At 38.9% G+C, this 24773-nt stretch overlaps 2 protein-coding genes across 6 annotated transcripts in view; one reads left to right on the top strand and one right to left on the bottom strand.

Annotated features, from left to right (window-relative positions):
* Positions 1 to 2413, bottom strand: part of LOC129271763 (S-methyl-5'-thioadenosine phosphorylase-like) — a 15878-nt gene extending 13465 nt beyond the window's left edge. For 3 of the 5 annotated variants that reach the window (XR_010295117.1, XR_010295118.1, XM_064106726.1), the window contains exon 1: positions 2082 to 2413. Coding sequence is in view for 1 of the 5 variants with exons in the window: in XM_064106726.1 (XP_063962796.1) it covers positions 2082 to 2096 (15 nt within the window). In the remaining 4 variants the exon portion in view is untranslated. The remainder of the gene's footprint in view (positions 1 to 2081) is intronic. The other 2 variants (XR_010295119.1, XR_010295120.1) reach the window with 1 other exon arrangement.
* Positions 1951 to 24773, top strand: LOC129270803 (ATP-dependent DNA helicase PIF1-like). The gene is made up of 13 exons (XM_054908130.2): positions 1951 to 2443; positions 9698 to 9864; positions 10284 to 10471; positions 11333 to 11527; positions 12286 to 12538; positions 14100 to 14242; positions 14902 to 15027; positions 16454 to 16560; positions 18568 to 18707; positions 19341 to 19447; positions 20130 to 20217; positions 21089 to 21234; positions 21806 to 24773. Exons 2-13 carry the CDS (start codon positions 9720 to 9722, stop codon positions 22055 to 22057), a joined length of 1890 nt encoding a protein of 629 aa, XP_054764105.2. The 5' UTR covers positions 1951 to 2443; positions 9698 to 9719; the 3' UTR covers positions 22058 to 24773.

The raw sequence follows: 24773 nt of genomic DNA, 5'->3' as shown, positions 1-24773 counted from the left end.
AACTTTTGCAAGTTCTGCGCTGATTTTCTTGCTAACCCAATACATTGCAAACGAACTGGCCTCCTGCCTGTGTGTGGCAGGCTACACGCTAGGCATGTAAGAAGATCTGAGCAGATTCTCAATGGTGCAAACAATCTCACATATGATAAACAATTTTTCCACCAATATAATCACAAAATCGGCGGAGATGTAATCGGAGGAACAAGTTATTGAGTTATCATAAGTATAGCCTAGGCCTAGATCTATAGTTGTTTCAGCTTTGGTTTTGAGTCTTGTTATGACCAGTGTAAACTTTAATGGGATGGGATAGATGCCTGTGTATGATGCTGCAATATTTCATCTAATTTTTAAGTTTGACAATGTTTCACTCTGAAATTTTATTCATTTCTAAAACATTTGAGTTTTTTCAAATTTTAAAAATATATTAAAAAATCACCAAATATCATTATGATTTTTGTTAGATGATTGGATTTTTTTGTTTGCTTAAAGTTTGAACTTTTCCCCTCTTTTCTATATTTCTTTCTTCATCCTATCCTTCCTGCTTGTCCTTTTTTGTTCCATCTATCTTTCTTTCCTGATCCTTTCTCTGTGTTCATTTGTCTTTCTTTCTCTTACTTTCCTTCTTTATTAAATTTCCTTCATTCTTTCCTTCCTTCTCCCTTTTCATTCTTTTTCTCCTAGCTCCTTCCATCATTTTATTTTTTTCATTCTCCTCCATCACCTTCCTTTATATTTCCCTTATATTCTTTCCCTTCCTTCCTGATTTTCTCCTTTGTTTCTCTCCTCCTTTTTTCTTACTTTCTTTTTTCCTTTCTCTCCTTTATTTTGTCTTTCACACATTTATTCATCTTCCCTTCCTTTCTTCTATATTCATTTCCAAGAATGACGGAAACCTTTTTTCTCTTTTAAACTTAAGTTTTATTCTTTCTTTCATCCTTTTATTCTAACTTTCTTTTAATTTTGTTCTTTTTTCCTTCATTTTTTTCTCTCTTTTCTCAATTCAACTCTTTTCTTTCTCTATTCTCTCCTTCATTCTTTCGTTCAACCTCCCTTCCAATTCTTTATAATTTTTTCACAAGTCACTGACACTGTGTAGCCTTCTTTGTTTATGTTACTTCAAGTAAGTGTTAGTCTTTTTTTTAAGACCTGGCCTGGTCGATCCGCACGTGCAGCGTGCTTTGTCGATTATCCCGTATATCATTTTGTGAAATCTGGTCAACCTGCCTGGCTCCACGGATTGATTTTTTAGACCTGCTCCTGGCTAACGAGTAACGTTACGTAGAACTAGAACTTAGAAGTGGCACTGACATGACTGTAGTCTGTGTAGATCTACCCCGGGGGGGCCACTTACATTGACGAGTGGATACCATGCGCGACCAAAAAAACACGTAAAAAGGATGTCCTTTTCACGATAGGGCACGTTACGTACGTAACGTGATAAGGGTGTCAAAAACACAAAAATAATGAAAAAAGGGTGTCTATTTCGCTAGGAAAATTACGTGTTTAGGGTCGAATTTGCGGGAATGATAAAACAAAATTAAAATGTTTTATAAAGGATGTCCATTTTGCCCCAACACTTCGTGTTTAGAGTCCGATTTGCGCGAGGTGTAGAAAGTGGGGTCGTACTAAACCAAATAAGGTAAAGCCGACGACCGAAGGACCCGTAACAATAAAACATTTCTGTACTTGTTTAGGGGTTCATTTCAGGGAATATTTGCCAAGAGTATCGTTTTGTTTCCAATACTTGTTAATGGTAGGGTTTCACGCGCCAATACTTGTTAAGGGGTGCATTTTCAGAATATGGAAATTACGTGTTTAGGGTGCTTTTCGAGACCCCATGGTCGCGCATGGTATCCACTCGTGAATGGAAGTGGCCCCCCCGGGAGATCTACACTACTTCATTACTAGTTTAATAGTTACTACAGTCCCAATAACTAATTTTAGTGTAGGACTAGTATCAGATCTGAGACTGAGTATAGACATGTTTTTAAGTACCTTCTCCATATTTTTTTTAATATTTTAGTGGGAGTACCTAACGTTAGATATGGAAATCTTGCCTTGAAGGCTAGATTTACGCTCACCTTCACAGAACTCATTTCGCTATATTTACTCAAATCAAAGCTACAGTCGGTACTTGCTTGCAGTTGCACAGTCACTCCCACGGCCAAGCACGTGTGATCGATGAAACGACCTGCAATGCGTGACGTCACTTACAACAAATCTGATTGGTTCACAGCTGCCCAAGCCTGTTAAAAAGTTACTCTCATTGGTCAATCATTTAAATGCCCGGAGCTAGCTCGGAGATCTCGTATGTTTACAAGATCAAGCGAGAATTAATTGCAGTAGTTTCGTTTTTTCTGTCAGTAACGAAGATCCGGGGAGATTTAAATCACTGGAAATCGCGGACGTGACCACCGATTCTGGATTTTTCAAAGGGTACCTGGTACGTAGAAAAATTATATTCAAGATACCCAGCATTTAGTAGCAAGCTAGTAGAGACAAAAACAAAAGAAGAAGGGAGGCAGCCTTTCCAGCTCAGCCGCCGCCCGGCCCTTCTCCGTAGGTGCTCGGGCCGTGGTTGGGAGAGGCGCTCCTAGCCAGAGGAAGAGTAGGATGGGGGGTCGGGTGTCCGGACACTTATTGAATTTTTGAAGCCTTCTTATTCGTCTTTGGATTACGCTAAAATATGAATTAAATAGTTGTAGGCCCTAATCGTCTTCTATTTTGTTTGCTATAAAGGCATTATCGTGATCCAAGTCCCCGGTGACTCGGATCCACGGACAATTTTTCACAACGTAAAAGTAAAACATGTCCTACTCCTACTCCTACCTGTCTCTACCAACCTCGTCGTAGTTGTGTGTCACTTGTCTCTTTTCAGTCTCCACTTTATTGGCGTAATATTCTAATAAATCAGAATTTGCATCATTCTCTATTGCTTTTATAGTTCGTAAACTAGTAATACTTTTCATATAAATAAATCAGGATTATGTTCATCTTTTTATGTTTCTTACAAATACAATATCAAACTTGCTTTATTTCGTCTACGTTTTTGTCTCACCTGCATAGCAGAGTGAGACTATAGGCGCCGCTTTTCCGACGGCGGCGGCGGCGGCGGCGACGGCGGCGGCGGCGGCGGCGTCAACACCAAATCTTAACCTGAGGTTAAGTTTTTGAAATGACAGCATAACTTAGAAAGTATATGGACCTAGTTCATGAAACTTGGCCATAAGGTTAATCAAGTATTACTGAACATCCTGCCTGAGTTTCATGTCACATGACCAAGGTCAAAGGTCATTTAGGGTCAATGAACTTAGACCATGTTGGGGGAATCAACATCAAAATCTTAACCTAAGGTTAAGTTTTTGAAATGTCATCATAACTTAGAAAATATATGGACCTAGTTCATGAAACTTATACATAAGGTTAATCAAGTATCACTGAACATCCTGCATGAGTTTCACGTCACATGACCAAGGTCAAAGGTCATTTAGGGTCAATGAACTTTGGCCGAATTGGGGGTATCTGTTGAATTACCATCATAACTTTGAAAGTTTATGGATCTGATTCATGAAACTTGGACATAATAGTAATCAAGTATTAGTGAACATCCTGTGCAAGTTTCAGGTCACATGATCAAGGTCAAAGGTCATTTAGGGTCAATGAACTTTGGCCAAATTGGGGTATTTGTTGAATTACAGCCATAAATTTAAAAGTGTGTTGGTCTAGTTCATAAAACTTGGACATAAGAGTAATCAAGTATCACTGAACATCCTGTGGAGTTTCAGGTCACATGATCAAGGTCAAAGGTCATGTAAGGTCAAAGAACTTTGGCCACGTTGGGGGTATTTGTTGAATTGCCATCATATCTCTATAAGTGTATTGGTCTAGTTCATAAAACGTGGAAATACGAGTAACCAAGTATCACTGAACATCTTGTGCGAGTTATAGTAGTTTTCAAAATCAGCACTGCTGCTATATTGAATCGCGTGATGCAGGTGAGACGGCCAGAGGCATTCCACTTGTTACTAAATAAATCAATAGGCCCTAGATCCCTCTTCAGTCTCCATTGCTTTATTTTGTTGATTCCTAATCTACTAAATAAATCAGAATTGCATCTACTTTTTTTCAATCTCTATTGCTTTATTCCGTAAACTAGTACTTTTCATATAAAGAAATCAGGATTATATTCATCTTTTTTATGTTTCTCACAATATAAAATTTGCTTTATTTCGTCTACGTTTTTACTAAATAAATCAATAGGCCCTAGATCCCTTTTCAGTCTCCATTGCTTTATTTCGTTGATTCCTAATTTACTAAATAAATCAGGATTGCATCTACTTTTTTTTCAGTCCTTATAGCTTTATTTCGTCGTACTTTTTATGCTAAATAAATCTCTTCATATATATGTTTCTCATGATTTTGCTTTATTTCGTCTATCACGTTTTTACTAAATAAATCAAATTGCATCTCCCTCTTAACAGTCTCCATTGCTTTATTTCGTTAGGTAAAAAGAATGTCTGTATAATTACTCCTCGTGATCTAAGTCCCCCCTGTAAAATAAAAATTCAATTAACCCGTTGATATTCATCTACCCCTCACTTCCCTCCTCTTTAAAACCACTCTGCCACTTTTAGACAGTTTCATAGAAATGATAAATGAATATATGAAATAATAACAATCATTAAAATTAATGAAAATCACATCAAAAACACAATTTAACTGTCTATAATTAATCCTCGTGATCCGAGTCCCCTCCCCGTTTTAAAACGTCAAATTTCCCATAGGAGGGGACTTGGATAACTAGGAGTACTATTACTCATGATCCAAGTCCCCTCTCCTAAAAATACAAAACAGCAATTAACCCGTTGATATTCATCTACCCCTCATTTCCCTCCTCTTCAAAACCACTCTGCCACTTTTAGACAGTTTCCTAGAGATGATAAATGAATATTTTCGATAATAAGAATCATTAAACTCAATGAAAATCACATCAAAAACACTATTTAACTGTCTAATTACTCCTTGTGATCCGAGTCCCCTTCCCATGTTAAGACTGTCCAATTTCTCATAGGAGGGGACTCTGATAACGAGGAGTACTATTACTCATGATCCAAGTCCCCTCTCCTAAAAATACAAAACGGCAATTAACCTGTTGATATTCATCTACCCCTCATGTCCCTCCTCTTCAAAACCACTCTGCAACTTTTAGACAGTTTCCTAGAGATGATAAATGAATATTTTTGATAATAAGAATCATTAAACTCAATGAAAATCACATCAAAAACACTATTTAACTGTCTTATTACTCCTCGTGATCCGAGTCCCCTTCCCGTGTTAAGACTGTCCAATTTCTCATAGGAGGGGACTCTGATAACGAGGAGTACTATTACTCATGATCCAAGTCCCCTCTCCTAAAAATACAAAACGGCAATTAACCCGTTGATATTCATCTACCCCTCATTTCCCTCCTCTTCAAAACCACTCTGCCACTTTTAGACAGTTTCCTAGAGATGATAAATGAATATTTTCGATAATAAGAATCATTAAAATCAATGTAAATCACATTAAAAACACTATTTGACTGTCTAATTACTCCTTGTGATCCGAGTCCCCTTCCCGTGTTAAGACTGTCCAATTTCTCATAGGAGGGGACTTGGATAACGAGGAGTACTATTACTCGTGATCCAAGTCCCCTTTCTTAAAAATACAAAACGGCAATTAACCCGTTGATATTCATCTACCCCTCATTTCCCTCCTCTTCAAAACCACTCTGCCACTTTTAGACAGTTTCCTGGAGATGATAAATGAATATTTTCGATAATAACAATCATTAAAATCAATGAAAATCACATTAAAAACACTATTTAACTGTCTAATTACTCCTTGTGATCCGAGTCCCCTTCCCGTGTTAAGACTGTCCAATTTCTCATAGGAGGGGACTTGGATAACGAGGAGTACTATTACTTGTTATCCGAGTCCCCTCCTATGGGAAATTGGCAGTCTCAACACGGGAAGGGGACTCGGATCACGAGGAGTAATTAGACAGTTAAATAGTGTTTTTAATGTGATTAATTTTGTTTTATTTAGTGTTTTTGAGCATTGTTTCATCAACTTGGAAGAATATACAGCTACAGGAGAGAAAAGAAAAAGACTATTATTGTCGTTTGAAAAAGTGTCCGAGTCATTAATTATTGTGTCAATGGGAAAACGTGTGGTGGAAGGAAGTCCCCGTTCAGAAAGAAGCTTCGCACCGTTTCGCATCGCGAATAATAGATTTCTTTTGAAAATCTTCCAACCGTGGATTCCATTGAAAGTTTGCTGATATTTGAGGTGTGTCTCAAGTTTGTCCCCAGTGACTTGGATGACGATAAGGCCGCTATAAATAATATTTCCTATTTTGATGTAAATTTATCTTTATTATTTCTTCCTTTTTTCCCTGTTAAAAAGCAAAATTTAGGAGTAATCGAGGAGGCACCTGCTGCAGTTAAGCGGCGGTTGTTTTCTCCACCATTACAAGCCCAATGGCCGTCATCCGTCTGTGTAGGAGGACAAAAAAAAAATCAGAAAATGTTGAAAAACTGCAAAGAAACAGCGGATTTATCAGTCTAGTCTAACTAATACACCACTGGCACTGGCGGATCCATGGGGGGCACAGCTGGGGCTTTTTTTTGCTTGTAAAATTTTTTCGTGGACAAAATCCCCGTAAATTTTAGTTGAAACCCTTTTTTTTGGCTTTTCAAATTTTTCCTCGGTAAAATGTGCCCCCCCCCTTTTGAAAAATCCTTGATCCGCCCCTGTACAATACAATCCTAATCAGCTCGGTAGATTCCATATGGACTTCAGACTCGGGCCCGTCAGGGGCTGATTGAATGAAACTGAATCCCCTTCCCTTGAGGTACATGTAAGAGTTCCTTTTGCGACAGCCACCGAAAAATTGAAAATGAAAGTATGCAGAAGGTTCAAAACAATGTATCTAGCCCTACATATATGATAGGAGAGTGGAAATACATTCTGTCAAATTTTCAATCAGAATCGAGTGCATGTAATTGTCCATAGCGAGACATCGGTTTATTTAGTCATTAAAGGGTCTGAAAGCCTAGACTAGTCAAATTATTGGCTTATGATCGCTAGAAAAGGCCTTCTGGTATCAGCTCTTCTCGCTAGCATCGCAGGAAGAGTCTTGACTGCGATTACAACGATGTGAGTTCGAGTCCCAGCGAAGCTAAGGTAAGTCTGTAAGAAACACCAAAAAAAAAACAATAGAGAAACGGGAAGTGAATGAACTGGAAGTTTTCAACAATCTTTTTTTTTATTTTGGGTGGCTGTCGCAAGAGGAACTCTTTTTTTGCCAGAATTAACAAAATTTAAAACTGCCTTTATGTTTTACGCTTATTTACTGGGTAGATTTATAGTAAAAAATTCCAATGTTGATGCGCGCTTTTGTCACAGTGCGCCAATTGACGCCTGTTGCCATGGTTATCCTTGCTATTGATAATGAGTCCAATGTTTTTAATTAATGAGTCCACTCTTCAAACGGTGGACAAATAATTAGCGTGGATAACTATGGTAACAGGCACGACGTCAATTTGGCACACTGTGACAAAAGTCAAAAGTGTACATCACTCAGCATTGGAAATTTAAATTTTTGATATATGTGGTTAATAAGCGTAATTTATACAGGAAATCTGTACATGTATAAATCATGGGTTCAACCGATGGTTTTAAAAACTACCTTTGTGAATCCGGGCCAAACATGCCAAAGGACCCATGAAACTTAAATTTCAAAAAGACTCTGTCTTTTGACTTGTAAATATCAATGATGATGCATTCATTTGGTATTCTGTTAATTTGAAGGAGTTTTTAAACATTTTAAAATCTTTTTTACTTAATTACTAGTAATACTTTGTCCAGGCAGTGCAGTGGAACCGATGAATAGAGACTAGACTGATCGAGCGTTTGTTCTATGCGTGATCGTGTGATCACACCTTTTTTCTGAAATAGATTTTGAAATTAGAAAAAAAAGTGACAAAGACAAACCCAGTCTCAAACTTAGCGTGAGTGCAGAATACCCTACCAGTACTACTAGTAGTACCACCAATGTGAATGTCTACATTATACATTTCTGTATGACAAGTATATTTCTAATTCTATAAGATGGTAGGGTATTCTGCACTTGTTCCTTTATTTTTATGGCTTGTGGTGTCTTGGTGAACAAAGACTGTGGCATTGTTTATTTATCTTGTGACTTTGTTTCATTGATAATTATACAAAATCAATGTAAAAGTGATGAAATAATACTAGATGAATTATAGATCTGGAAAGCTTCAGTCTCTGTTTCGTCCGTTTTTCCACTGTGTAGGAGGAGAAAAAAAAGTAATAGAAAAAAAAAATGTTTATAAACTCCAAATAAGAGGATTTCAGCTGTCCAGTTAAATTATGAATAGACGCATGGCCAATATGGAGATACTCTCTAATTAAGGGATACAATCTCCAATATTAGAGACTTGTTTTGCAAAAGGATAAAAGAAACCACACCAATAACAAGGCAATTTTCCCGTAGAATCTCTACTGAAATTTTTTCTCACTGAGATCAAAACTCAAAAGCCTATTTAATTGTATTGTGTGTGGGTATTGGATAATAAAAAAAGATGTTATGAAAAAAGAAAATTAAGACAGTGAATTTTTTATTGCAGGAAGATCCCAACATGAACAAATTGTGACAATTTACCAGGCAGAGTTATGTGAGTGGAGTGTTATTTATTTACATTACGCCACGTGCCAAGAGGCTAGATATCCGATATCAGATATAGGTAATACAAACACCTAGACAGGAATAACCGTCGTTTCTGGGGATTTATTTAACAATTTCTGACATTTTACGATCATCCCAAAGCCAACGCAGTTCAGCACCCGGGGGGGGGGGGGGGGAGCACTCAGTATATAATGCATAGTGGGTATGTGCCGCGGAGGGGACCCCCATTTTTACACTCAAATTTCCGTTCCAAGGCATAGCATTTTGTCTTATTGAGAAAAAGAACAAAGAAAGCCGCTATTTCCTTCTTATCAAGAAAAAAAGAAGAAAGAAATCCGCTCCAAAGCCTCGCATATTTTTCGTTACGCTGTTCCGGTCGCATTGATCTGCTACAATTTTGGTGAAAAGCGGCCGTAGAGCGCTTTTCGACCATCGCCTAAGTGCGAGCGCACCCGGCGGAGGCCGCGCTAGCTGCGTCATGCACGATTGCCCGTTCCATAGGGATGCCTACGCACTCACAGAGATATGGAGATCCGTTCCGAGGACCCCCGTTTTCACAAACATTTGTAGTTCCGAAGCCCATTCCGAGGACCCTCCTTTTTACAATAAGCCCGCTCCAGGGCCCCCGTTTTTCGCCTCGCCCGCGGCACACCCCTACCACTTTTTTGGTCGAGTGCCCCCCCCCCCCCCCCCCGGGGTTCAGCAGAACAAACAAAATACAGACTCTGAAGCTTTTGGTCTCATAAACACCATGCATTGAGAAATGGTAAACACAAATTGAAATGGCAGGACTATCCAAGTTTTGGGCTCATTCTTGACTGATAAGGCACCTTAATCGAAAAGACCTACATGGAGGCCTACATAAGTTCAACTACAATTGTGTTAAATCAATAAGTATAAATAGTAAAAAAAAACATATCTTTGATCCTATGTTTCTGTTCACAGACTATACCGTACATAGTGCATTATGGATTGCCCAGAGCTAGCCTGTACGGTCGCCATAGAGAAGCTAGATGCCTGTGGGGAAGTCACCAAGAGAACCCTGTGCAGGAATGGGTCTCTAATCTTAGGAAGGAATGAGTTCAGGGACGTTCTACTCAAGGTTTTTACAGGTATGTCAGGGTTTCCAGCTGTAATGAAAGTTGATGAACACCTTGGGTTTTGCCTGTTATATATATTCCTTTTAGTATGTTATAAATATATTTCATAGTTTTCATTGAATTTGATAGCTGTCGAAAAGACATTGTTGACACTGTCAATACGAACTGTAGTCACCCATCATTGCTTTATCCGTGATTCTAATACTACAATGTATGTCATAGTTTTTAATCAATTTGGAAGACATCATTGACGTTGCTGACGCAGGATGTTGATGTCCCTTTATATATTTCATTGAATTCATTAGATATCAATTTATTATAGACAACAAGACATCATTAACTTTGTTGATGCAAACTGCAAGCCATCCATCATTCTGCCAGTGATACATAGTATTTCATATTTGATTTTTCACTGGATTTGATATCCATAGGCAAGACATCATCGACGCTGTCGATGCAGGACGTGGTCGTCCATCGACGTTTTGCCAGTGATGGCAAGGCCTGCATCAGACTGCCTAAGAAGAGCCTTCAGGTCATGATCTCCAACTGCCCACCGCACCAGCTCAAGACGTTCCTCAAGAGTTTGGCCGTCAAGATGGAGTGCAGGAAATCAGAGAAGGTGGGTCCAAGAGTCCTGTTTCATAAAGACTTGTTAAAAAAAATTACACAATTTTTGTAACAAGTTTACTATCAGCCATTCAGATTGAATGATTTCAGTAGCTTTTAACTGTTATTGTGAATTTTTTATTACTGTATAAAAAGTTATGTGAAATGAACCCAAGATTAGGGCATTTGTTCTCAGCCATTCATGCGCCAGAAGTAATCAGTATGACTTCCATGTCACTAATTTTTGTAAAAAATTTCTGGACTACTATTTTACTGTGATAATATGATCTTTAACCAAATAATTATGAACATTCCAAATTAGGAATGATTTCTCCATATCCATTATCAAAATCTCAATACCATTGATGCAGGGCCTGTGCAATACCTTGATAAACTGTAAAATTATATTTGAAATATCATCTGTGGAGCGTTGTGGCCCAATGGATTAGTCTTCTGACTTTGAAACAGAGGGTCGTGGGTTCGAATCCCAGCCATGGTGTAATTTCCTTCAGCAAGAAATTCATCAACATTGTGCTGCACTCAACCCAGGTGAGATGAATGGGTACCTGGCAGGATTTTTTTCCTTGAAATGCCACCGCGCTGTAAAAGGCTGCAGGGATAAAGCCAGGGTGATAATATCCAAGTCCTTTGGAAGGGCATAGGGACATTATGACATGATGTGATATGCGCTATACAAGAACTGTGTTATTATTATTATTATTATCATATTCATAAAATCATCTCTACCATTTTCTAATAGAGATTTAAACGCACATCCCTCTGATTACAGGGTGATTGATAGAACCACTTCCTGCCAAAGTTGTACCCTAAGACAGTGCTCTAAATGTAGTTTTTGTCCCTTTCGTTCCATCAGGTTGTGAGTGACAGAGCCCGTCTGCTGTCAGAGCTACCCCAGCAGTTTGACGAGATCAGCCCCATGAACCAGGGTGATGTGGATTCCATCAACAACCAGAGGGCCAAGCTAGCAGAGGCCAAAGGCACATCCACCACCCCTGCAGCTCAGGCTAGGAAGAGAGGGAGGAAAGGGGTTGGTCATCCAGCTGAACGGGTGAGATTGTTATGGACATTGGTCTAATAAGGCTGTTTGTAATGTTATGCATGATTTTCTAACAATAAGAATGTGTTATAAGATGCTAAATCAGATTCTCAGTCATTTTAATTTTGTTGAAAACCATTTCAATTTGAAATTGTCAAAATAAATTCAATTCCGCTTATAATGGGATCTCATTGAGGTAAAAAAAAAACGTGCACCTGTCGTCCATAATATCATGTGCAACCTATGAACAGTTTTATGAAACAGTCCCCAGTTTGTGTATTTCTCAGATACCATAATTTTTTTCTGGCAATACCCACTGGCCAAATTTCACAAAGAGATATCTTTGTTATTATCATTAGACCTTTATAGACAATATAAATGTAAACCAGGGTTATTCATATTTATACTGGATACTCATGATATGTCTCAAAGACTCGATCTAGTATATTTCACAATTTTTCATTGCCTGATATATATAGCATAAATATTTTTTTAACCATCAGGGTATCTTTAAAGACAGCTGTTTTCTTGATGTTTTTTTTAAGACTTAATACAAAAAAGTTAGCCCACATATTCAGGATATATTACAGTCAAACTCAGTGAAATTAAAAGAGAGGTTTAAAACAATTGATGTCTTTTCGTTAGCACCACCCACTGAGGTGTTAATTCATCTTATGCAAAGTTAATTCAGGCAGTGACTAGTCAACTGCAATTATTCATTTTTTTGACGATTTTCTTGCATCAACGCATTTACACTATTCGATAAACAGGAACAGGTACCTCGCAAGAAACTTCAACTGAACACGTTGAGGAAGACGCCGCCTCTGTCCAACGAACAGAAGAGGGTCCTGAATGCGGTCCTCTCTGGGAAGAGTATATTCTTCACGGGGAGCGCGGGGACGGGGAAGTCCTTCCTCCTCAGGCACATCATCAACGCCCTCCCTCCGGACTCTACCTTTGCCACCGCCAGCACGGGGGTGGCAGCTTGTCACATCGGAGGGACAACGCTGCACCAGTTTGCAGGTCTGTATTGTAGCGTAGTGCTTATGATGCTCGATAAAGTCAGGGGGTGTTTCATGAAAGACGTCAGCACTGACTAAATTGTCAAGAGTGCCGACAATGTCAGTGGAATCCTTGGTTTTGATTGGCTCAGAAGCACTTGCTTCTGACTGTTACTATGGTAACTGTCGGAGAAAGACAACTCAGTGCTGACATCTTTCATGAAACGGTCCCCAGATTTACTCCTCAATTACTGGGATGGCCAACTCTACCTCAAGTTGATACTAACTGGTATTACTCCCACCTTCCATTTTGTCCTATTTGGTGCATCACCCTCTAACCGCCATACCCACCATACGTCTTGCTTTTTTGGCTACTCCCTCCCTGTTTACCATTTACCTGAAACACGAATGCCATCCTCTGTATCTGCATCCCTCCAACAGAGGTTAAAATGAAATCAATGATTTAGGTTGTTTAATGCCCCCTTGTTTTAAATTTATTTCTCTTTAGATAATTACAGTTTGGTCCATTGACTATAAGATCCTTCACCCACTTTGGCTAAATTTGTATAAGGTTGATGTCAAGAGGGGCAAATAAAAAAATTAATGTTGGCAGTTTTTACTATTTACTTGGGTTACAGCAAACTTTTTTTTTTTTTGGGGGGGTTATGCCTTTGATGGATAATTCCAAATCAATTTGGCTCAAGTTCACAAAGGTGGTTTACAAGATCTTGGACTATGCAGATTTTGTGTACATAATTATGCTTATTTCAGCGTGTACATGAAAAGTTATCATTATTATTTGTTTTGTGTCACCTGTGCCTCGGAGGCGAAAACTTAATCACTATGACCCGCTGATCTCTCCTTCTGATATAAGTGATTGGGGGAGTGCAGGTGGACCACTACACCGGGGTTTCCCCCAACTCTTTAACGAACATTGCAGTGGGTTCTTGAAGTGCAAAGGTGGTGACTCTCCTCTACACTGGGCCTCCATTTAACATCCTATCCGAGGGATGGAGTGTTTTTTTACTGTAAGATAGCCTGCAACTATGGAACAGGGGAGGGACGTTTACACACAACGCACTGGCTTTAGTCATCCGCCCGGGGTGGATTCGAACCCACGATCTTTGGTTCGAAAGGCAGACACCTTATCGACGTAGCCAACTTCGCTCTCAATGGAAAAAGTGCAATTCTTAATGTGTGCTTTTTGCAAAAGGAGCAAAATTCATCCTTGAATAACTTGTGATGATATGAGAAATAATCCATGATTTTGTACCATGTTACAATTGAAACCACCCCTGAATTCAAGTGGGTGTTTCATAAAGCTATTCATAAGTTATGAGCAACTTCATGAACGACTGGTGACTCTTTCTTAGGAACCACATTAACATCAGTGTGTATCATTTACCACAAGAAAGGATCACAAGTCACTTGTAACTTACAAACAGCTTTATAAAAAAAACTACCGGGCCTTTGAGACAGTTTCTTCCCAAACTTCATTATCATGACTAGAATTTCTGTTTATCTTTATAGATGTTGTTAGTTATTGTAGTTCATGTATCCATTCCTCTTTTCATTCTTTTTAGGTATAGGATCAGGCACAGGAGAACTTCCGCAGCTCATTGAGCTTGCATCAAGGCCGCTGAAAAGACAACAATGGCGGAAGTGCAAGCATCTGATTGTGGATGAGATTTCCATGATCGACGGGAATTTCTTCACTAAATTAGAGGTAGAATAAACTCTGCATAACTCAACCTTCCATAGTAAAGATGAATAATCGCGTAACCATTATTTTTCATTTGAGAATATATATGCAAAACATGTGTTATTTCTATGTTCTATGTCAAATTTCACCAAAGTTGAACAGAATTTTGTGGTCTCTGGAGATTTGACTTTATAGGCATATTCTTTTGAACATCAGAAATGTATGACAAGCTGAAAAACTGAATCAAATCCATACCAAGAATTGTATTTACTAATTTCATAAGGAGCAAGGAATGAGTTTTATTATGATAGCTCTGTAACCCAGAAGTTAATGTGTCTCACAATTTCTCTTGATCCTGAAGTTGAACAATTACGTATGGAATATTATTAGAAAGAGAAAAGTTACTGGTACTTGGTTTAAAAAATTGATTTGTCCAAACCTGACTCAGTTTATTGTGGAAACCATGACAAGAAGCTCAAATATATCACATTTTACCAAACACTTGAGTTCCTTACAAAGAATCATGGGATCATTCAAAGTGCATACGCTAAATGAAGCATGCGTGTGCCACTACATATATTGTCTATTAAATTTAATCACCTTTGTGAATTTCGACCCAATTGGTCAAGTATTCTTATTCTGGTTCTCATACCCATCTTGACAATACCGTATCATTATATCAGGCTGTAGCGAGAGTGATCAAGCGTTGTGACGAGCCGTTCGGTGGGATCCAGCTGATTCTCTGTGGGGATTTCTTGCAGCTACCGCCGGTTGTTAAGAAGGGAGAGAGACAGAAGTTCTCCTTCCAGGTAAATCATTTTCACAGATTACCCTTATATGCAGGTTCCACCACGTTTCTGGAAACAGCAGTGAGCACTTTTAGAAATGTACGTCCACATAGTGGACTGGTACGAGATGACGTCATTTTTTGGCCTGCCATATGCCTCAGGTCCTCACACACGTCCACTATCAGAATCGAGAACCTCGCCACATCCATTTTGCGGTTCTCCTAAATCATAGTGGACGTGTACGTGAGTGACGTCATTTTGACCGTTCAAGCCCAGCATGAAGATCAACCTTTCCCTTTTAAAACACAGTTTTCAGTGACTTTTCACAAATTAATGTAAGTTGTACGATGCACTATGCTTATCATATTTGGAACTGCTTTCTGACCTCCAAAATTTATATCGATATATATCCTAACTCGGGTAAAAAGGAATCAAAGCAAGTGAAAGGGCACGTGTGCACAGGTTGCACCTTCGCATCACCCGACCGGGTCGCCAGGCGATGGTAAGCCAGATCTTCCGGGTCGGGCAGCGTGTCATGACCCGCTGGTTATCGCGCTGTTTCACGTGGAGGTACGTACACGTACAAGTCGAGTGAAATCTAAAGTATTCGCAATTGTAGTGAACAAGGGCAGACGACGACGTTGACTCAAACGATCAGACGACTGCTATGTCGTTCTCGTTCACTGCTCCTAAAACTCTCCAGTATTTATGTTCAATCTAATAATTATATCTCAACAGTTTAATACAATTTTTTTCAATCTATAGGCCTACTGTTGAATTTGTTTATAATATGTGTACCAGGAATGCTTTATACAATATTCACCTTCTTCTGAACAGCATCTTGATCACAAAAATCAATTTTTATGGCCCAATGCTTTGGAACAACCTCCCAGTTATAGTAAGACAGTAAAGTACTTCAAACAATTGTGTAAGCATTACCTTCTTTTTTCTTCACCCGAGTGGTGTCGATTTGATACGTATTTGTTTCCTTTATTTCAGGAAGGTCACAAATATACAAGAACTGGTTTAAACTTTTATTAAATGTCTGACCAAAACTGGATTTAGTCTCTAATTCACCCCCTCCCCTTGGTCATAACCTTGAGCTGTAATGGTAACATTCTGGGGGGGGGGGTTAAGATAAATACCAGGGGAGTGTTTTACAAAGATTTAAGTATGACTTAAGTCGCACTTAAATGCCGACGTGTACATGATATGCAACGCGCAATCTTATTGATCAATACGCGTCCTCTTCGCATGATCTGACCAATGCGGTCATGCCTTTTATACCGCACGCAAATAGACACTTGCGACTCTAAGTTATACTTCAATCTTTGTGAAACACCCCCCTGGTTTCAAGTTTTCCTTAAATATCTTACCAAAACTGGATTTAGCCTTTAATTCCCCCCTGTAATTGTAACATTCTTAATTTTTTTTTGTAAATTTCCAGTCACCTGCTTGGCACCGCTGTATCCAGATAAACTTTGAACTCATGGAAGTGAAGCGGCAGAAAGATCCAACATTCATCAACATCCTACAAAAGATCAGAGTAGGACGGTGAGTAGTCTAGCCTCCATAACCTGCAGACCTGCCAACCATTCTAAAAAAATCCATCACTGTTGCTAATTTCAACCCACATTACAAAATTTACGAAAAGCGTCTTCAATAATTAGAAAGTTGAACCTCAAAAGCACACATGCATTGCGTATGCAGTGGTCCAATTGTTGCACGGTGGCTCGGTGGTAGAACAACCAGGTCATTAATAGGAGGTCATGGGTTCAATCCCTGGCTGAGTCATACCAAAGTCTTTAGAAATGAGACCTTCTGACCTCTTGTCGCATACTCGATGTATTAGAATTGAGAAGGGTAATAATAACATGTTATGCAAGGCCCTCTGGAAGATTAGCTATAGCTGAAGTAGCTACCCTTGATACAGTTAATAGCAGAGCTTCCAAGTCTCCCGGATCCTGCGGGAGAATACTGGATTGCGATCCAATCTCCCGTTCTCCCGACCCCATGCCAAAATCTCCCGGATAATCAGGATTTTTAGCTGTTAAATTGTAAAATTCATACAAACGACTGTTTTACGAGTCTAGCATGTTCAACTCCCTAACACCCACGTGGAAACTCCTTATCACATTTTCATTTTACCCAGTAGCTTTTACCAGTTTTTGTATAATCGTACATTGATTTCCAATGTAAATGAAGATAATTTTACTGAACGACTGGTGAACTAGTCTAACGAGTCATTTATTTCCGGGTTTTGCAATGTGTGCGACGGAAACACTTCAGCGGCACTCCATGCACATGCTCCCCCGATGCTCCCCGGCGCAGCCGGCCCTGCCTGGCCTCTACGCGCACGCCAGGCCGGAGAAGGGAAGTCCACGAGCGCTGCGAGGCGTTTTTCGTAAGCTTGTGTGCGCCTTATTCGAGCTGAAACTGTGGATCAATCATGGGATTAACAAGTGGATTACTTTCAGGAATAATTTTATTGACAATCCTGAAGAACAGAAGCAAAGTGGAGATTTTTTCCCCTTCTTTCACTTGGGTTGATCGGATTCGAACATTTTCTCTTTCGGGAGTGAGCTAGCCTGGCGCTTGCTGGCTGAGCTGTGCCTGTGCGAAGCATGCCCTGTCCTGATTCATCCACACTACAATCGCATTGTCAGTGACCATGGAGATCATGGAGATGGATTCATCCATGACCAAGACGACAAAATACTTTTCGAAGTATAAAGATAATTTTCAAGCGGAATGGGACTGTGTGACAATTTTCACAGGAATCCCTCAGAGACTTTAAACAGGCCACAAAGAGTTTATAAAAAATATAAGTCTTTGCAGGGCCAGGCAAGCTCATTTACCATGTATGTTTACCACTACTGCAGCCCCTTCCCCCTCTGGACAATTAAAGGTATTTTCTTGTTGAATCAATTTTTGTATGAATTATTTAAAAAATCAAATGTTTTTTTTCTTAATGTGTTTTTGCTCCCCAAAACTCCCATCCGTGGGACAACGTTCCGCCGCTCCCTCACAAAACCATACCTCCGCGAAATCTACTGGATTCTATCTTCCCAATGTTGGCAGCTCTGTAATAGTATTAAACCATACGTGCTTGCTGTATTTGTCATTTTACGGTCATCTTATGGGATACCTTTAAAATGGCCAAACAAATCTTCACACATTTTTAGTAAAGCAAGATTTTTTAATCTTTTATTTTCATATGTATACTATGTGCATCATTTAAATTTATTTGTCAGTATGCCGCACGATGCAATGTCCTATTGCTTTTCTTAGAAATGTATAATTATTATAATTGAATTCATATGAAAATAATTAATGATTCAAATTTAGTAATGTTATAGTTGTAATATTAAAATTTATGATTTGTAATGATTGGGTGAGCAGTCTTCAAATTTACAGGGGATGAAATTAACAGCTCAATTGAAAGCTACATGTAGCTCTCAGAACAGTATTGGTCAATACAAACTGCAATAATATGGGGCTGCCATATGAGAGCAGCATATGAATTTAATGACCCTTTTTCCCCATTCACATTTGATGCAGTTGTCCTGCTGAAGTTAGCGACTATTTAACAGCTACGGCCAAGCACTGTGTGGATAAAGAAGGCATCCACGCTACCAGATTATGCACACACAAAGAAGATGTCGATCAACTCAACAATGTCCACCTCAACAAACTCAAAGGTTAGTGAAATTGATAGAAGACGTCCTCACTTGATCATGAAACCAATCTGACAATCGGGGGCCCGTTTCATAAAGGACTTACAACTAGTGAAACTTCGCCAATATGGCAACTCCCGTGGTAACATGGCTCAGCAGCCAATCAGAATCAAGGTTTCCATGACAAAGTTACAGCAGTTGTAAGTCCTTTATGAAATGGGCCCCAGATGACTATCTGTGGCAAATAATATCAAAAGATGACCATTTGTAAATTATGTGTATCTCTTTAATAGATATCTTGTCAAAAGTCAGAGCAGCTTCTTTCCTGCTAGGAACCTGCAAGCAGTGTTTCATGACCAGGGGCCTGTAACACAACACTTAACAATGATCGTAGAACATTTTTCTACAATTGATTCAATTGACTACACTGTACAATCAATTGCGAAAATCAAGCGTACGATCAATCGCTAACCTTTGTGTCACTGAGCCCAGTTCTCTCATATCATCATAGACAAAACAGTAGGAAATGCGGGAAAGTTGCTGCGACTACAGCGACAAGGTGCCTTATATTACACCACCCAGCTGCATGATGTATATTTTTTTTGTTCCATAGGTGACTTAGGGGTGTATAATATTTTGTCCCTTTTTGTTCCATAGGTGATGTGAGGGTGTTTGAAGCAATGGATAGTGACCCTTCACTCGTCAAACAGATGAACAACCAATGCCCGGTCAGACAAAGAATAGACCTCAAGATAGGTGCACAGGTGAGCTATAGTGCTATGATTAAAGGGGAGCTAGGCTCACCATGATGTCAAATGGGTGTCTGATCAAAATGACATACCTGGGTGTTCTTCATTTTGATATAAAACCACTTCTCAAGAATGAAGTGGTCAAGAACATTCTGGTTATGATCTCTATATTTCGCTCTCTGACAGCCAATCACCGATTTTGTAAGATAATTTGACCTTATGCATTAATGACATTGCACCATCTTAGAGGCTGTAGCCATTGCCTTGCATCTCTGACAACTCCATTTACACATATTCCTATATCCTCTGAGGGAGGGCGCTATTAGATTATTACATCATATGCACAAGATCTATTGCTTAAAAGGCTATTTTGAAAGGATGATCAAATGACTACTGAGAGAGGACGGTAGAATCAAAATGTCACTATTCAGAAAGAATACTGAGTGGAAAAATGTCCACGCATTACTTCACTTTTGTAAAATTGGAATGATACATGGTTCAAGTTTGATTCATATTATTGACCCTTTACGGAAGCTTATGCTACGTCATTTACACCAACATAACCGACTCAAGACCGATCAAAGCTATCACGTTATCTGGAACGGCATGTCAACAGCCCGTGTAGACATTTTCACTGTGTGCAATTAACAATCCATGTAGCTTGTAATAAAAGTGCTTTGTAAATGTTTTGTTGCAGGTTATGCTTGCCAAGAATCTTGATGTACATAGAGGTCTAGTCAATGGAGCTAGGGGTGTGGTCACAGGTTTTGAATCAGGAATGCAAGGTAAGTGTAGAGAAAAGATTGAAAGGAGGTGGGATAATATTAGAGTTGATGGTGGTGATGATGATGATGGTGGTGATTGTGATGGTGGTGATGATGATGATGGTGGTGATGGTGATGGTGGTGGTGATGATGATGATAATGATGATGATATTAATGTTAATTATGATGATAATTGTGATGATTATGATAATGATGAGGAAGAAGAATGCAAGGGAAGGAAAAGATAATGATGTCAGATACGATAGTATGTCCCTCATCTTGATTATGCCCATGATTGATGGTCAATGGTGATGATGATGGTGGTGGTGGTGATGATGATGGTGGTGATGATGATGGTGATGATGATGGTGGTGATGATGATGATGGTGATGGTGATGATGATGATGATGGTGATGATGATGATGGTGATGATGATGATGGTGGTGATGATGATGATGGTGATGATGATGATGGTGGTGATGATGATGATGGTGATGATGATGGTGATGATGGTGATGATGATGATGGTGGTGATGATGATGGTGGTGGTGATGATGATGGTGATGATGATGATGGTGGTGATGATGATGATGATGATGGTGATGATGATGATGGTGATGATGATGATTGTGACAGTAATGATGATGATTAGATGATTATGCTGATAAAAGTGATGATTATTATGCTGATGAAATTATAATGATGGTAATGATGGTGATGAAGATGGTGATGGTGATGATGATAGTGAAGATTGTTGTGGTGATGATGATGATAATTATGATGATGACTACAGTAGGTCTAACACAGTCAGGAGGAATATGAACTGTATAAGTACCTGTAGAATTCTAAGTTCCTAACATCTTTTGTAACTTCTCTCATCTGCTCCCTGTAGGAAACCCAAAGGTCCGTTTTATGTCTGGCCTGGAGGAGGTGATAAGACCAGAACGCTGGTCCATTGCCGTTGGTCCCTCCCTCATCCTGACCAGGAGACAGCTGCCTCTCAAACTTGCCTGGGCCATCTCAATCCATAAGAGTCAGGTAGGCCTTCGAGATTTAATTGGTGATCCACTTTCATGTTTCCTTGTAATTTCCAAGGTTTAAGAAGTTATGGTTGAGGAAGATCTCTTTAAACGTTGTGGTCGTGAAGAGACCAGACATGCGTTACTGGAACTTTGATTTCCTAAATAAAATTGTTTGAATCATGTGAAGGAGGAGGAGGAGGAGGGGAGGAAGAAGAAAAATAAGGAGAGTGATGAGGAGGAGGAGAGGAAGGAAGACAAGAAGGAGAAGTCAATGAAGACAACAACAAAAAAGAAGAAGACAAATAAAAAGAAGAAGAAGAAATAGAAGACGAAGAAGAAATACAAGGAGAAAAGAAGGAGGAGGAGGAAGGAAGAGAGGAGGAGAAAGAGGAGATAACTGTAAAGTAAAGAAGATTCTAAATTTGAAGCCAACAAAAATCTGTTTCATTAATTTATTATGTCCTCCAGGTAATAAAAATATATTTTATTTGAGTGAATTTGAAATGGGTCTCCTTGATCTTTCATTCTCTAAGATGATAACTCACATTCAACAGTCTAATCAATCACTTTATCAATCCTTCTCTCAGGGCATGTCACTCGACTGTGTGGAAATCTCCCTCTCCCGTGTCTTTGAGTGCGGGCAGGCGTACGTTGCCCTCTCTAGGGCCACCAGCTTGCAGGGCCTGCGTGTCCTTGACTTTGACGGAAGCTGCGTCCGGGCGCATCCAGACGTGATCCGGTTCTACGTCCAGCTGCGGAAAGAACAGAGGCACCTGCAGCAGACTTCCATCCGACGCTATGGTACTGAGGACAAGGAAAACTGTGCAATTAACTATTGACGCCATGACTTCCTCATGTAATAGTGTGCCTGCATATATGGCTCAGTTCTATACCTCCAGCTCCGCTACAAAGACACAGCAGATTTCGTCTGGTGCTATCATAGTGAGGACAAATAAAAACTGAAACTTAGTATTGAAGCCAAGACTTGCTCATCTCTGTTTATAATCATGAAGGCACATCAAGAAGTGACACAATTCTGTCTCCTGCTGCGGAATGAACAGAGACACAGACTTCTATCTGATGCTATAGGATTGTGGACAAAACACTGCAATCTATTATTGGAAGCCATAATTTGTCCCTCTACATGTGTAGTGCTAGATGTTGATGTGCTGAAGGCTTTTTTTTGTCAGTACAATAATCAACAAAATTATGCAAAATCCTGAGTTCCACATCCAAAATGTTTCTTTATTTGATTCTTATGGATGATTTGGTGATGCAGCCAATCAAATCATCAGAAACAGTCAGATTATTTCCATTTGCAGTAGACCCTGATATAATTATCAAGAGATGGTGAATAATACATTAGCTGTTATCATCCACCTACAATTTCTTCTTTTAAAGGAGGATAGAATTAGTGAAACCCCTTGAATTGTAAAACACAGAAAAATCTAAGAAAAAGATCAATGAAAGTTTGGAAAAAAAAATAATATGAAAATCATGAGTATTTGAGTGTTGAGATCACTAAAGCTTTTATTAAGTCAATGAGTAGATAAGATGTTATTTTATGTGAGTACATATGATACCGGTTTCACAAAATATATCATTAATGATGCTATGAAGAGTTTGTACTGGATCATAAGAATGATGATGATGGGTTCTTGAATAGCGCCGGTATCCGCCTCTGCTGGGCGCTCATGGTGCTTGCTGAAAAATAGGAAATGTCTCACAAATTTAATGTCTTCCAATAGTGCCTAGAATCATTCTTTTCAAATTAATACTTTCTAGTCGTACTACAATTATGTTATTCTTGCGATGTTGGTTTGAGAAACATAAAGGTCTTCAGGTAAGACTCGAAGGTTGGTTGGGTCTCTGCTATCCTGATAAATTGGGGAAGGCTATTCCACAGCTTTGGTCCAGATATGTAGAAGGCTCTGTCAGCCCAGGTTGTGTGACTGAGAGACTCGGTCAGCAATGCTTGGTCTGTTGATCTGAGACTGCGCGTTGGTTTGTGCTGAGATAAGAGCTCCGATATGTAGCGTGGAGATTTATTGTTGAGTGCTTTAAATACGAGAATACCAAGTTTATAGGCGATTCTCTGGTTGATAGGTAGCCAATGTAGGTCACGCAGAATTGGAGTTACAATGTATGTGGACTCTCTTTCTATGTAGGGACACAAGACGTGCGGCCATGTTCTGCAGGAGCTGAAGTCTGTGCAATTGATGTTGAGTCAAACCAGTCAGAATGAGCAAAAGAGATTTTTTTCCCCTCAGTATATTTGTTTTGTCCAAAGGAAAGCATTGCTCATTTGTGACATCACACACATCTTGGTGGCATTGCCAAATGGAAGGATCTCCATACCATTAGCTATATTCTTAACATTTAATGCTCATAATTTTTTCTGATTGTTTTCCAAATTTTCCTCAAACCTTCTTTGATTGGTTTCTTTGACATTTTCTGCTCTAAACAATTCAATTTGTTTCATGAGTTTGATTCTCCTTTAAAAGATGAAATGATAATATGAGGGAGACTAAGGTAGAGAGATGATCTATTATTTTCTGTTTTCACACAACCTTGCTTATTCCTAGGGTTTCTTGCTCCTTTTTGAAATGCACAGACAGTACTCCACCAGAACCGTCCTTTCTTAATTCACAAACTGCCAGAAATTTTCTGAGGTCAATCCAAACACCAGCCTTATTTTAAGCACTTTGTTGTGGCTGTTGACGTTGCTACAACATGAAATTCAGGTACATGTATCCTATTTCAAATTACCAGATGAATAGATTTATGCCAATGTTGCGCTTAAATCATTGATTTCTCTTGTGATTTATTATGTGGCTTGGATGTGACCAATTGATTCAAATCAAAGGGGGGATGGGGAATTAGAAGATGAGTTGACATTGATTGGAGTGTTGTGATTCAGTTTTTTTTTCAGAAATGCTGATTATGGAAAATAAATCAAACAAATTACAAATGAAAATGGTTCATACTTATTGATGTTCCATTCCTGTAACAGTATTCCTTTGATTAATTACAATACTTGGAATCCAGTTTGCATACATGGACCCTAGTAGCTGATATCTCGGGCAACATGTGGCAAGCTTTGAGGTTCCAAGAAACCCTTTGATCAAAAAGTATGCATGAAATTAGATTATGTCAGGAAACCGGTCTACTGCAATTTTCCAAAATAATCTATTGTCCTGATCATCACATTCTTGTTATAAATTCTTTGGATTTCAATTTGAAATTTAAATTATGGAAGCTGTCTTGATCGCCTTATTATTTTCCTCGTTATTGAAATTTTGGTGCTATTTATGGGAAGTCATGAAAATGGTTGTAATCAGTGATATTTGTATATCATATACATGTAATTCACAATAAGAAAGTATTCATGTCTTATTCGTCTTTATATATTTTGGAATTCATGTGTGTGATATTTATTCGCTGACAGAATTTGCGGGTCTGGTGATTAAGCTAGTGCATTTCTATATGTAGTTTTGATCATGTTTTTACATTTGTGTTTTTGAAATGCAAAATAAAGTTGTTCTTAAGAATGAA

The sequence above is a fragment of the Lytechinus pictus genome, chromosome 11 (assembly GCF_037042905.1).
Source record: "Lytechinus pictus isolate F3 Inbred chromosome 11, Lp3.0, whole genome shotgun sequence".
In the NCBI taxonomy this organism is placed as follows: Eukaryota; Metazoa; Echinodermata; class Echinoidea; order Temnopleuroida; family Toxopneustidae; genus Lytechinus; species Lytechinus pictus.
Note: the sequence above shows the minus strand (reverse complement) of the source record. Positions and strands in the feature narration are given on the sequence as shown.